The 15,311-nt window shown below is 40.9% G+C and overlaps 1 protein-coding gene across 4 annotated transcripts in view; it reads left to right on the forward strand.

The window, feature by feature from the left end:
* The window catches only part of ADGRB3 (adhesion G protein-coupled receptor B3), a 1,271,667-nt gene that overhangs the window by 779,541 nt on the left and 476,815 nt on the right, over positions 1-15,311 (forward strand). For all 4 annotated transcript variants that reach the window (XM_077487874.1, XM_077487872.1, XM_077487875.1 and 1 more), the window contains 2 exons: positions 7,336-7,482; positions 11,771-11,846. In XM_077487874.1, the coding sequence (XP_077344000.1) occupies positions 7,336-7,482; positions 11,771-11,846 (223 nt within the window). The remainder of the gene's footprint in view (positions 1-7,335; positions 7,483-11,770; positions 11,847-15,311) is intronic.

The following is a 15,311-nucleotide window of genomic DNA, read 5'->3' on the forward strand; positions in this document are numbered from 1 at the left end:
AGACTAGTTCTATTGATACAACCAAAGCCATGTATCTGTATGCCAGGCCTCACAACTTTTCAGCATCTGGCTCCAGCCCACTAAAAATGGTGATAAGCAGCAAGGTGATGAGGGGCAGACTCAAACCCCCATTGCACTTCCCTGATTGACTTATTTATGTGTTGGGGTCCATATTCTTTAGATTTCCTATATGTTGCCGCTATAAAAGTTGAATTTTTGCTGCCTTTTTTTTTTCTGGGAACATTGAATATATATTTTACAGCTTATTTATCATTTTTTAGCCTACTAAGCTATTTATAAAATGTTTCTTTCTTTAAATTACAATATTAATTATATTAATATTATTCATGTATTTTTTTTTTTATTGTGGTTTTTATTGAATATAAAACATTGTAAAGTACAGAAATTGAGAAATGCAAAGAAAAGCACATCTACTACAGTGAAATAAAAAAATCGGTTGTAGATCTAGTAACAATAAACAGATCTAGTACAAGATATGTAACTCTATTAATTGCAATACAAGAGGGCGAGATCAGAGGGCTATAACCTAGAGGTAGTTGAACGCTAAAGATTATGGACTGAGATGTTGGGTGGATGTGTGGGTATCAGGTTGTGTTTATAGGTGTGATGCTGAACTCAGATTGATCCTACATATCCCAAACTTTATGAAATCTGTCCACTGCATCATCTACCTGGGCTGTCATGTGTTCCATTCTGCATATTTTGGTGATAATCTGTAGAAACGAATCTCAAGATGGGGAGGGGGTGGGGGACAACCAACGGATTAGGATAACTCGCTTGGTGGCCAGCAAAATATAGGAGGCTAATTTATTTGAAGCTTTCCCTAGTTCAGGAAAGGGGAGATCTAGAAGGAGGTGTACCGGATCCAGAGGAAGAGAGTGTTCAGATATACACTGTAGCAGAGACATCACCATGGACCAGAAAGGCACAATCAATTCCCATTGCCAGAAGATATGGTAGTGGGTGCCTCTGGAGTTATCACACCTCCAACAAAGAGGAGAGAGGGAGAGATCATAATTATGCAGTAATTCGGGGGTCCTGTACCAGAAGAGTAGTATTTTAAGTGCCATCTCTCTCTGCGTCATGGACCTGGATACTTTGGATGTAGAACTCCAGATCTTAGACCATTGAGAAAGGGAGATTGATGTTTGAGTGATATGGGCCCATTTTCTCGGAAACAGAGAGCCCATCTCGATCTCCAGCCACCTATTTGGTGGTCAAAGGCAAGACCACGATATCACTGCACGAAGATGTGAGGCTAGGTAGTATTTGTAAACAGCAGGCCCCCAGACCCCCTTGGTTTCTTGGGGAGAAGATCACTGAGCTTGCTATTCTGTGTGCCTTATTCCCCCATATGAATCTTAGAGACCATTGTTTGATCCATTTCAGTTGAGACATAGGTATGGCAGGGGCTCAAAAAAGTATAGTAGTTTAGGCATGACCGACATTTTCGACACATTGATTCTGCCTAACCACAAGTTTGGAAGTAGATTCCAGCGAGTTAACATGGCATTGATGTCCTTAAACAGTGGTGTGTAGTTGTTTGAGTATAGGGAGGAGTAGGTAGGGGTAATTTTTACGCCTAGCTATTTAAGGGATGAGGTGCAGCAGTGGTATGGGTATGAGTTTTTTAGGGAAGTTAGATCTTCCGGGGAGATATGTAAAGGCAAGGCTTCAGTTTTAGAGGTGTTGATTTTATAACCAGATAGGGACCTAAACCGAGAAAGGAGAGTGTGTAGGGATGGGAGGGACATGTGATGGTGGGTGAGGGTTAGCAGAATGTCATCTGTGAATAGGAATAATTTATATTCCCCGTGGTGCATTGGAACCCCTTGAATATAAGGGTGGAACCGTATCGCTTCTGCCATGAGTTCCTGACATAGAATGAATAGGAGCGGGGATAGGTGACAGCCCTGTCTGGTACCGTTGGACATAGGGAAGGTCTGGGACATAAATTAGGTCATTTAAACCTGAGATGAGAGGTTGGAGAAGAGGGCCGACAAGGCAGATATAAATGGACCATGAAACCCAAATTTGGATAGGGTGGCAAACACGTAGAGCCAACTTAGTCTATCAAATGACTTTTGGGCAACTAGGCTAAGGATCAATGCAGGTCTGTGTACTCTGCTCAGAATATCAATGATATCAATGGTGCGCCTAGTGTTGTCCCCTGCGTGTCTAGTAGGGACAAAGCCCACTTGGTCTCTATCAATTAATTTGGTTAGGAGTTGGGATAAACGATTGGCTAGAATTTTGGTGAGATTTTGTAATCCGAATTGAGGAGTGTGATTGGGTGGTAATTGTCTGGGGTGGTGGGGTCAGGTTTAGGAATTACCAAGATGTAAGAAGGGTTGGTGGGATGCCTTGCCTTGTAGAAGGGAATTGTATAAAGATAATAGGTGAGGTGACAAGATCAGGAAGAAAGTCCTGTAATAGGAGTAGGGGATGCTGTCTGGGCCAGGGGTAGGTGTCTAATTGTATTAGCTAATACTTCTCCTGTAATGGGGGCATTTAAGAGGAGTAGGTCCGGTTTGGTCAGTTTTGGTAGTTTAATGTTTGATAAAAAAAGTCTCTAACCTATCCTGATCAAATGGGGGGTGGAATTCTGGGGTTAGACAGTTGTAAAGTTTATCATAAAACCCACCAAAGATCCAAGCCAGGGTTTGTGGGCAGTAAGTATGGGTCCCATCAGGTTGTTTAAGGTGGTCCCAAAATAAATAAAAGGGCCTAGGGTTGAGTCTGGAAACTAACATTCTGTGTGGTTTGTTGGAGAACTCGTAGAATTTTTGCTTAGCCCATAGGAGAGATTTGTCAATAGCTGACATCTCCAGGGACTTTAGCCTGCTCCGTAGCGAAGTCAGAGGCCATTGTGGTAGAATGTACTAGAGAGGACTCAGATATTTGCAGTTCAGCCAGTAAGGACGATTTCAAGAGGGTGGTATCTTTCTTTCTACAGGAGCTTTCTGAGATACATTGCCCCCTGAAATATTCCTTGTGGGCTTCCCGTAAAGTGGATGAACTGGAGAGAGTACCTACATTGAGCTGAAAGTATTCTGTCAGTGCGAGGGAGAGTGCAACTTTAGTTTTGGGGTCGTTTAGCAGTGATTCATTTAGTCTCCAGCGGCATTTCATACGATACGTGGTGGAGAGTGAGAGGTCTAGAGTCAGGGGGACATGATCCGACCAAGTAATGAGGCCTTATTCAGCTGATACTATGTTGAGTAGGAGGGGGGCTGTCACAAAAAAGTGGTCCAATCTAGAGAACATTTTGTGAAGCGGAGAGTAGAAAGAAAACGGTTTGCTTGTAGGATGTTTGATCCTCCAAGTGTCAAACAGGTGGTGGGCACGTATCAGATGGATCAAAGGATGTGGCTAAGGATTGCGCTGGGAGGGGTAGTTTAGTATGGAATAGTGATCTCCTGTCTCGAGTAGGGGAGAGTATGGCAATAAAATCTCCACCTATCACCGTGAAGGGTTGTGAGAAGCGTTGAAGCTGTTTGAATGCTTCAGTTAAGAATTTGATCTGACCTGTGTTAGGTGCATATATATTCATAATTGATGAGACATATAAACACATTGCATTATTATGTAGCGACTGTGTGGGTCTAAATGCGTGGACTGGATCTGGAGAGGGCAGGAGCATCTAATCAGTATTGCAACGCCAGCCTTATCAGATAAGTCAGACTCCATGTGAGAAGTTGGAAAGTATTTGGATGCAAATTTAAAGGACCTGCAAACGCAGATGTGGGCTTCCTGAATCAGGATCACATCTGCACCAGAGGTCCTGAACTCCTTCAAGGTCAACCATTGTTTTTTGATGGAGTTCAGGCCCTTAACATTGTATGACAACAACTTCAGAGCCATACCAAGTTAGTAAAGTTAGCCAATGAGGATATAGTGGAACAGGTAACTTCCCAATTGTGGAATTACAGGTTAATAGCTTTGTGTCAATCAAAATATCATATTGTACTGTGGAAAATGTTAGAGAAATGGCATATGAAAAAAAAGATAAAAAAAAGAACATAATAACAAGGAAAAATCTCCCCCCCAAAAAAAAACAAAAAGTCCTGAGAGTGAGTAGCTGTGAGATAACAAAAAGGGTGGGTTAGCCTAGAAAAAAATATTCCTAACAACATGTGTAGGCCCGAGTGGCATCTGCGACTTGTGAGTCCTCGGCCGCAGCTGGGGGACAAATGGGGGAGCAGGGCGGTCTCCAATTGGGAGAAGCACAAGGACCCGTTGCACTACTCCGATGGTGGAGTTTACCGACAAAAGACTCCATAGTCAGTCTTGTGTAGTAAATCAGAGGATCCAACCAAAGCAAACAGAAATAAACAATGCAAGGCACTCCGATGGCAAGAGAGGGAAAACAGAAACACAGCAGTCAATCTTCCATTGTTGGCGAAGAGGTGGATCGGAACAAGATAAACCAGTGAGAAGGGGCTGTGGGAATCTGTGATCCCAAAGAAAGAAAAGCATATTGGAGGACGACTCATGGGGGATCTGGCAGGTTGCCTAGGCCGTTGAGGACATTAAGGAGTGGAGTAAGCCCTTGATCTTTTTCCTTGCACCAGGGTCCAGATCGATGATGGCGCTGAAGGAAGTTGGGGGGTGTTAGGCATTGGATGCCCTTCATCTTTTGGCAATGGTGGTAGGCCCAGGTATTTGAGGAAGGAATCTCCTTTTTGCAAATCTCGGAGTGTATGTTGGGCACTATCTTTTGCTGCACTGAAGTGAAACGGGAAACCCCAGAAGTAAGAGATCTTATGTAGTTGAAGGTGAGATGTGATGGGATGAAGTGAGCACCTTTTGGCCAGGGTGAATAGGGAGAGGTCGCTAAAAATTTGAATTCTGTCCCCTTTATAGTCAATATGGGATTGGTTGTGGGTAACCAGGGTCAGCGCCTCTTTACTTTTGTAATAGTGGAACCGCACCATTATGTCTCATGGTCTGGCACCTGCAGGAGGTTTAGGGGCCAGGGACCTGTGGGCCTGGTGAAGGTGCCAGTCTATGTCCACTATGTCAGGAGACAGATGGTTGAACAGGCCTAATAAGTATGGTCTGATGTTATTGTCAGCCACATTCTCTGAGACCCTGTGGAACCTGAGATTTTGGTGCATCTCCCTGTTTTCCAGGTCTTCTTGCTGAAGATATAGCAGGGCCATTGAATTTTTAAGAGAGGCATTTTCCTCTTCCAGGTCCTGAACATATTGTAATGTCTCATCAAACTTGGTTTCCAAAGTTGCCGTGCGATCACTAACCTGATCAATTTCCCCTCTGAGTTCCCTGGAAATCTTCCCCACCTCTTGGGCTATTCTCTTTGTAAGCTGCTGTGCTAAAGCCTGTAGTTTGACATCGAGCAGTTCAGGGGTTAAAACGGACTGGAGGAGTGAAGGGAGATGTGAAGGAAGGGCTTGCTGGAAATTGTCATCTGCCATCAGGGTGCTAACATAAACCTCTGGGTCTACGGGGATTGAGGCCTAGTTAAGCAGCGGTCCATTGTGACTAGAGGCCGCGGTGCTAGTGGGGACTGGTAAAAAAGGTGTTGGTCCCCGATCATTAACATGGGGTGCTAGAAGGCTTTAGCGGTCTATATGTCTAACCACCATTGCGGATGGAAGCCGATATAACTGCACTGGGGTCGCAGAGAGCCGAGCGGGTCCAGAGCTCATGGATCACACTTCCACCATCTTGAAGAGCCACACATGTGCTCCCATTATTCTTGTATTTAAATGACTGAAAAAATGCGTTCATGTGCAGCATGCAATATGCATTGGTTTCTATAGGCACCAATACATTTTTTTTTACCTGCAATAGTGATTGTTTAGATCTAAATAAACTAATCAACATTTTGTTTATATTTTCAAAAATGTGTTTAGAGTTATAAAAATAGAAGAGGTGGCCATATTTACTTATTACATATGCAGGATATTCTTCTTGCTTTGTAGTATAACAGCAGTGTTGTATTGCTTCTTCTCACAATGCAAGTCTCTTAGGTTGATTTACTAAAGGAATAGAGAAGGTTAATGAGTGTTCACTTAACTTAGTGAATAAAGTAAAGTAGTAATTACTCAATCTACCTATTATGTGCAAAGAAAAGTCTCATTACCCTGGACGGGATTATACATTGATTATATATTTAAATTGAGCATAGCTTTATTTTATTTATTAAGCTATGTAGGCTCTTTCTCATGTAAGGATTCAGTATTCCTTTAACTATCCCCTGTAAGTCATTGAAAACACTACCTGAAATGCAATAAAGCTGATCTTAAAGTGGACTTTATACTTCAAAGAGTTGTGGAGGATATAGTCCTTACAGTGAATTTTCTGCAGAACTGTCAGCTCTGATGAAGGGCTGCTGGCACATTTTTATCTACAATAGATACATATTCTGCAAAAAACAATTATGGACTCTTAAGATGCCTGTCTGACGCTCTTTCTGTGAATTTTGTTTATATTCCTCAATTTAGGAGGTCTTTGCTCTTTGATAGGGGCTCCCATTATAGTTGAACTGCCAAGGTTAATTCATCAAGCACAACCAACATCTTCAGTTCTGATGGACAATAATATTTGAGTTCAGCATCTCATATCTACTTATTTTGGAAGTGAATAGAGAAAGTACCAGATTCTACTTGCTTTTTAATAGTATAATGTGCGTGTGCCACACTTATTGTTACATTGACTTTTATTCATATGTACTTCTGCACAGCATAGAGAAATAAGCTGTTTGAATTAAAATAACTTAAAAATGAAATGTTTCCAATGTGAAAATCTTTGACTGTCTGGGGGAATCTGGGACACAAGAGAGCTATACATAGCAGGCCAGCCTTTTGTCCTGGACTCTGGATTAAGAAACTTATTTGCAATAATTGTATGTTGGGCTTCCCACACATTGTCAATGCTTCATTAGCCAGATTCGCACAGTTTTGTTTCCAAGAGCAGTTTACAGAATTTCATCCTTGTAATGTCACTTCAAATTATTTCAAATGTGGATCTAAAGAAACTGTGCTGAAAAACCTTTACTTGTTATTTCTCCCATATAACCCAAAGCTTTTTATGACCATAGTTAACTGCCTCACACAAGTGTATGTGACATACTCACATAAACCAGGATATTTAAATAGATTACCAGAAGAAGCATTGAATATTTAAACTATTTAATTTATTTGTGGGAAATAAGCCTTTTTAAATGTTGTAAAGTCACAAACATGTCTTATCGATGTGCTTATGGGTAGCATTTAAGCTTGAAATAATATACTGGGTGACATGTTAAGTAAATAAAACTATGTTTAATATACTGTTTTCTCTTGTCAGTGGCCAGTATTCAAAAGCTCCCTGCGTCTTCTGTGCTAACGGATATCACCTTCCCTATGAGGGGCAGAAAAGGAATGGTGGACTGGGCAAGAAACTCTGAAGACAAGGTGGTGATACCAAAAACCATCTTTACTCCGATGCCATCAGGTATAATTTTTTTATATATTTTTTGGAAAAACTGTAATTGCGATTTATGGAAATCTATATTACATACAGTAGGTATAGGACAGTGTTTGTAAAAGTGTGGAAATGTGGTGTTAGGAAGCCCTGAGATCTTAAATGTGTATTGTATATAGAACTTTTATTCTCCAGTTATAACATTGCTTTCTTTGGTAACCATCAAAAGAGTGAGAATTTTCTTAATAAGAATAAACTCACTCATCTGATAGCTATTAAGGAAGATGAGTGGTTACATGCATGTGCCAGGATTGTCTACATCTGTGGACAGAAGGGAAGCATGTTAGTGATAAATCACTCAAATAATAGACATTGCATCAAAGAAAAAACATGGGAGAGGCACTTGGGAAGATGGGATGTTTTACAGATTTAAGTGGCAATATTGGTTGGTACTCCTAAATATATAAGCTAGGTAGATATTCTACTGTATGTACACTACAAAGAATATAACAGTGTCTCTGCTTAGTCTGGTGTAAAGTACCTAATTGTTCATCCTCAATTTCCGGAAAGCACTGAAAAGAGCAAAAAAGTATAGTTAAAACTACCAGGTACTAGAGGAAGCATTATGAATAAAACTGTAGACCAGGAGAACCTGCTAATGTGGCATCTGGTGATGATTTTAAAGATAATATTTTGTTATTGAATCTCATAGAGGAGAGGTAGGCATTACAGCATCCCAAATATGCTATGGGACCATGCAGAGATTCAAGTGACAGTGTTACAAAGGTACACTGAAGTCACAGTCACTGTGTAGGTAAATAATCTATGTAGATTCTTCATTCTCCACCAATTTGATTAAAATATTTACATTTGCACATACAAATGGTAAAATACATAATTTTAGGACACAACAATAACATAACATTTAGTCAATGTTGGCTTAAGAGGCTCATGGTACAATTGTGAAACCACTAGGAGATACCTTAGCATTGTTTTCAAAATATTACTAGATGCTTTTATTGGTAAAAACATTTAGTTTGTCAGTGACCTGTGTATTAGCATTTTTTTTTAAAACCTGTTTATAATCATACAATTTTATTTGCTTGTTTGTTATTATAAAAATATATGCATATAAAAATAATGGTATGTGGTGGAAACCAAGGGGTGAGATCTACCTGAACAACATCGAAGAAATCCACAATCACTAGATCTCTTTTTAAAAGGAAACAACCTTGGAAGGTCTTAATAAAAAATAAGGAAGCACTGAAGAGTTTAGTGGTCAGTAGTAAGTAATGCAGAGTGCAGACGTCAGGCGTAGGTAACACAGAGTCCAGAGGTAAATAGTATGTAACACAGAGTCCAGTGGTCAGTAGTATGTAACATGGAATGCAATTGCCAGTAGTAGGTAATGCAGATCTCAAAGGTCTGTAGTATAGATTGCAGTGTTCAGAGGCCAGTAGCATACATAACAGTGCAGAGGTCAGTAGTACATAATGAACATTGCAAAAGACAGTGCAGAGGGCAGGAGTAACTAACACCCCCCCCCCAAAAAAAATACTTCCCTCAGCTGTACATGTCAGATGGCCATGATCTATGAGTGCATTGTGATCAACCTGTTGCCTACCCCCACCTTAGGGTGTGAATATACATATGAAAAAGCCTTGACAAATAACATTGCATAATGCTGAATATATTACAGTACAACTTTACTGCAGCTGCAACTGAAAGGCCTTTCTCCTTTTACTTTATAATAATTCCTGTGCAACAGTACTTTAATAATATAGCTTTTTTAAAGTACAGTTGTGCTTTTTAATTAAACCTTTGTACAAAGTTACCCACCCCTTCCTCTTAACACTACACTTAAACATATACCCCAGATGCAGCACAGACCTGCTTTACACTGTCAGGCTTTCAGTTGGGCAGTGTTTACACCTATTTTTACCTTTTGTCATCTGCACCGCAGTGAGCAGATGTGACTGCATGCACTATAGAAAATAATGGAAGAAAGGAGTTGGTCTTTAATTTTCCTGGCTTTAGAACCTGTAGTCATGCCTGTGCAATGCAACAGGACTCCAAGTAAAAAAATGGATGTAAACATTACCTGGTATAGTATAGTGGAGAGTTTGGACGTGGACCATTGGTTTGTGCTGAATCTGAAGTTTGTGTTTTGTAATAATAATAATAAAATAAAGAATTGGGAAGAAGGAAGCTTTACAGGGTCCTTGGTTTGTAGAGCTGTACTTTAATGGTCTCTAAATCTACTAGTGTATTAACTAATACAATGTTTATTCATTGTTCATATTTTGCTGCTCTAAATCTGCTCTTTAACAGCTATACCAGTGTAATTAGTATACATAAAGTACACTCATCGGATGAGGAATATTAATATTGGTGGTAGGGAATATGTTAAAATATTTTCAAGTCTCTGTAAAAGGTGAAGCAACATCTCCATATTCAATTGTGGGAATATGTAGAATTTTAAGGTATATAATTATACTTATATACCGTACTCTCTTTTCTGCATACCTACATGAATTGCAAAAGCAGAGGAGGCTCCAGACATTTTTTTTTTTTTGGGGGGGGGAGCTGTGTTGGTGCTGGCAGTATAACTGGGGGAACTATTGCAGTGATGCTGCACACTGCATGCTGTACTCTTGTAGGCTTTGCCAAAGGTGGGCTTGACCAAAAAGTGTTTTTATTTTACATGATCTATAGCCTGTAGTGTGTCACCTTTCCCCTTTGTGTAGAAAAAATGGAGCACACTAAAGGGATTGTTGGAGTAAAATAAGCCCAATTGGGACCAGCAAACATAATCCCCAGAAAGTGTAAGGGCCAGCAATGATAAACTCTAATAATAATATATATATATATGTCTTTGCATCCTTTAAGCGATTAAGGAGCCCGGTAACATATAGCATGTCCACGTAGGACGATGTTAGGTGGGGCCCCAACATCTCTGTTCAACTGTGATTCAAAGAGACTTGGGAATCCAAGTCATTGGTGAAATGTAGCGCAAACGACTTATGTCTTCCTCTCTGCCAGAAAGGAAGGATTGAGAAAAGAAAAAAAAAAGACAAAAAAAAAGGGGCAATGTGCTCAAATCTACTCCTAGGGTATTTGCATTCAGCAGTAGCAGGTAGTAAAAATGAAAACACAATTAAGCCATGGGTGCTGGTGCTTTTTTAAAGGTGTGCTCCACACGATCCAGCCAGTTGGATGCATTAGCAGGGGTATCAAAAAATTGCATCTTGCCATTTGCTGCGATTCTAAGCTTGGCAGGTTACAGCATAGCATATGCAACATCATATTTGCGGTGAGGCTTCTTAACTTCAGAAAATGTGGCCCTGTGGCACATTAATTCAGCAGAGAAATAAGGGTAGCATGATATGTGAACATTGGAAAACAAAGAAGATACCAAATACGGTATTTTTCGCTCCATAAGACGCACCTGACCATAAGACGCACCTAGGTTTTAGAGGTTGAAAATAAGAAAAAAAAATATTCTGAACCAAATGGTGTGCTAAAATATTTTCCAGTGCCCATGAAATGCAGAGTGAACATGCCATAGAAAATGCAGAGTGACCATTACCATAGAAAATGCAGAGTGACCATTATCATAGAAATGCAGAGTTACCATTGCCTTACCTGATGTTACCCCCCCCCCCCATATACCTCTGATCAGTGTGCCCCTATACAATGGTGGTCAGTGTGTCACCTGTATATTGGTGGGCAGGGTGCCCCCTGTACAATGAAATAATGAATATATATAGCTATTAATACATTTTATATAATTTGGAAAATAAGTATATACAATTAGGGGGGCATTGGTAAATACTGATTTTATTTGCGTTTGTACAATGGGGTTTCTGAATAAATATGAAGATTTTTTAAGAGCAACAATTGTTTGTGCAGATCATCTTAATACACTATATTTTATAAGTTAATACATGTGGATGCTGCTGCTGCTGCTGACCCCATTTCTGACAATACTATAGGTCTCACCTACCTGTTTTATGTTAGTGACTCACACATTACTGAAGCCAGGGGACCAGCATGACAGTAAGGCACATATAATTTTCTATGGGATGTGTTTCTATCATGACATAATTTAATAAAGTTAAGAAACACCCCGGGAGAGCACAGGTTTTCTGACAGTCATCAGACAGTTCAATATTAAAAAATGTTTTTTTTTTTTAAACCTTAGAAATGATATGTTTCGTCTTATTAAAATGTAACTCTGAAGATCAAGAATTAAACAAATCTAAAAATGTAATCACTATAACATTGTTAACTGTTAATGTCTGCTGTTTTATTCCAGACCTGGATGAATCCACAGTATATGTACTTGGAGCTGTGTTCTACAAAAATTTAGGGTTATTTTTACCTACGTTACGGTGAGTCTTACTGTTTACAATATATTACGAATTAAAGATTTCTAGATAAATGTTTCTTTTATTCTCTGCATTGTCAATTTTCAGCTTGCTGTGCTGTTGTTCACTATTTAAAAGCTTTATTTCAGGTTTGCACAATATGCACCTTGCTGTTTGCCTTATTAAGTAAGCCTGAATCTGCCAAGTGTACAAGAGAAAGAGAATGTATCTTTCAAATGACTATACTATGATTGGCCACTGGGTGGCAAACAGTTATAATACTGTTTTGTGCATTCATCTGCTTTGTGTTGCTAGCTGTACTTAGAAGGCAATACAGACATTTGATTTGACTCAATACATTTGCTGTATTTTTCCAAATACATTTGCTTGTATATTGATTGGTAATAGGAAGATTATGTATTTGAATTTCATCACTAACTTTCAAATACATCGTTACACCCTTTGCAGACTGTACATGCTGACCCAACATGCCAAGTCTTATCTTATTCTTTACCTTTTCGTAACCTGGCTATACTTACCCTAGCCCAAATCTCCATTTCAACCCTACTGGCAAAATTTAACAAACATACCTTCACTTTGTAAGAAGCAGTAAAAGAAGTGCTTTGAGGAGAAGGCTACACATAGGTGTAAAGTAGATCCCTCCAAAGCAGAAACAGGCGGGGTGATCCACAAACTGAAAAAATCATGCAAATATATTTGTGGTAAAAAGTGGATTTTGTCCGAAACTGTTGCATACACACAGTCAGACAAAGTTGTCAGAAAATCCGATCGTACTTAACATGATGACGTTATTTCGTTAGGATGGGACTACGTTCAGGCTAGTAGCCCATAGCTTTGGTCATGGAATTTGATCTGAGCATGTGTGGCACTTTGTCCGATCGGAATTCTCTACACATGATTGGACAAAGTCCGATCAGAGCATGTTGTCGGAAAATTTTATAGCCCAGCTGGAAAACTTGGTCCATCGGAGTATCCGATGGAAACAGCCCGATGGAGCCCACACACTGTCGTATTATCCGACAACACGGTCCTATCCGACATTGTCCATCGGAATGTCCGACCGTGTGGACAAGGGCTTACACTCGTCCATGACAACATCACAGAGCTTGGATGTTAGAGACCTTGCACTCGTCCACCTTCTGTTTGAGGTTGTCCCTCAAATGCTCAATAGGGTTTAGGTCTGGAGACATTCTTGGCTGGTCCATCACCTTTACCCTCAGCTTCTTTAGCAAGGCAGCAGTCGTTTTTGTCGTCTTGGAGGTGTGTTTGGGGTCGTTATCATGTTGGAATACTGCTCTGAGGTCCAGTCTCTGAAGGGAGGGGATCATGCCATGCATCAGTATGTCACAGTACATGTTGGCATTCATGGTTCCCTCAATAAATTGTAGCTCCCCAGTGGTGGCAGCACGCACACAGCCCCAGACCACGACACTCTGACCACTTTACTTGACTGTAGGCAAGATACACTTGTCTTTCTACTCCTCACCTGGTTGCTGCCACACATGCTGAACCAAACAAGTTTATCTTGGTCTCATCAGGTAACAGGACATGGTTCCAGTAATCCATGCCCTTAGTCTGATTGTCTCCAGCAAACTATTAATAAATATAAATATATATATATATATATAGTGACGATGCAACCCCGTGTCACAGGTGCATATGTGCAGTGTATGCCTGATTTTTGCAGGAATACTAATTACACACCTGTGGGCTGGGTTCATAAACGTCCCAGGAAGAGAAGTCAGTGCTCAGACTTGGAGACAGCTCCGCCTGGCAGACAGGAAGTCTGCCCAGGAGTCTGGGAGGGTTTCAGTAGGAGACGGTTCCAGGAGAAAGAGACAGGAGGTCTCGCAGTCTAAGACTGCAGATGGCAGTCTGTGTGTATGTCTGAAGCAAGCAGGAGTAGCCTGCAACCAAAGCAGCATGAAGCTGACGGTGAGTAAGCCAGGAGGCTATTGTTTGGTTATACAGTAATGGTGGAACCCCCTGTGAGGGAAGATTACTGTTGAGTAAGCCAGGAGGCTAAGCAGGTAGATGTGGCCTGCGACAAAAGCAGCATGAATCTGACAGTGAGTAAGCCAGGAGGCTATAGTTTGTTTATACAGTGATGGTGGAACCCCCTGAGAGGGAAGATTACTGTTTGTTGAACTTATTTATTTCCTTTAAATAAAAGTGGGCTGCCTTGCCCTAAAACGCAGTCTGGGGTGGCACGTTTCTAGAAAAGTGCATGCACCACTAGAGCCTAATCACTCTGGATTGTCACAATTGATGGAGAAATTGGCATTGGGCACAGATGGTGTTTGTCTAGATCCTCGCATGCCGGAAACCATAAAGGTCAGAAACTGTGTGTATTGCTGTTGCTGTGTGAAGCAAAGTGATGGGTGCTGTGTCTCAGCTGTAAGGAGACAGTGCGCCAAAAAAACGTTATTTGAACAAACTCTGCATCTGTTGCTGCAAAGATGCATGTTGTTGCCCGTAGCAACAAAGGCAAGGTTGGGTCATGAGACCTATGGCCAATGGTGGAATGATCCTGATGAGAGTCCTGGCTGGTGAGCTCAAGAGGATTGTTACAGTTACTGGAGAAGCTCTGCAGGGAGAAGGCAGTCTCCCATAGCAACCAGTGAAATATCATCTGGATGGTGGGGCTCCTATGAAGAGGTGGCTCACTGTGTCTGCAGAACAGCCTATAGGCCCGGGTGCACGGGTTGCTGCAGAGACTAATCCTCTCATGAATAAAGGTCTGAGCGAGTGTAAACGCACAGCGGAGGTTGTGTTCACAGTGGAAAAAAGAGAAAAGTGTATTTTGTGACAGACGTGCTTAAGGAAATGTTAGCATCATGGAGTGTACAGCCAGTATATATCCTGCCGTCCTCTCCTGTGTTTGGAGAATTGGTACCACAGGGTATGGCTGATTGAAGCTGGATATTTCAGGCTGTACTGTGCAGAAATCGCAAATGCTTGAATCATTTAATGTAATGTTTTGTATTGATGTGGAAAGTTGTCTCACAGTGTGCTGGATTGCTTCATACAATGATTGTATGGCAAGCACTCTGGAGCCCTGTTAGACAAGACAGAGGTATCAGAAATACCAGCGGTAACATAAATTGTGAAAACTGGTGTGTAAAAAAGTGTTGTGAAAGAACAGTCACTGATGGAGTGTTGGATAACTGGGGGCAATGTGAAACTGTGGGAAGGTCCCATAGAGAGTAACTGCTTCCCTGTGTGTGGTCCCTCCATAGACCCTGTCCTAGCAAAGAAAGTGACAAGAAGCCCTGATGACAATAATAATATTGAGTTGAATAACCCCTTGTGGACCATTGCTATTGAGGTTAAACAGAAAGATGTGGCGTTGAGCTCAGATGGTTTGGTTGCCAAGGGTAACCACACAGGGGTTAGTGAAACTGAGAAATGGATGTTGTTGCTCAGTGTTGTGTCAGATAGTGAGAGGGGTCAGTCCCTGACAACTTT

Source organism: Lithobates pipiens, unplaced genomic scaffold, assembly GCF_037356315.1.
Source record: "Lithobates pipiens isolate NorthernLeopardFrog02 unplaced genomic scaffold, aLitPip1_a1.2 Scaffold_18, whole genome shotgun sequence".
NCBI lineage: Eukaryota > Metazoa > Chordata > Amphibia > Anura > Ranidae > Lithobates > Lithobates pipiens.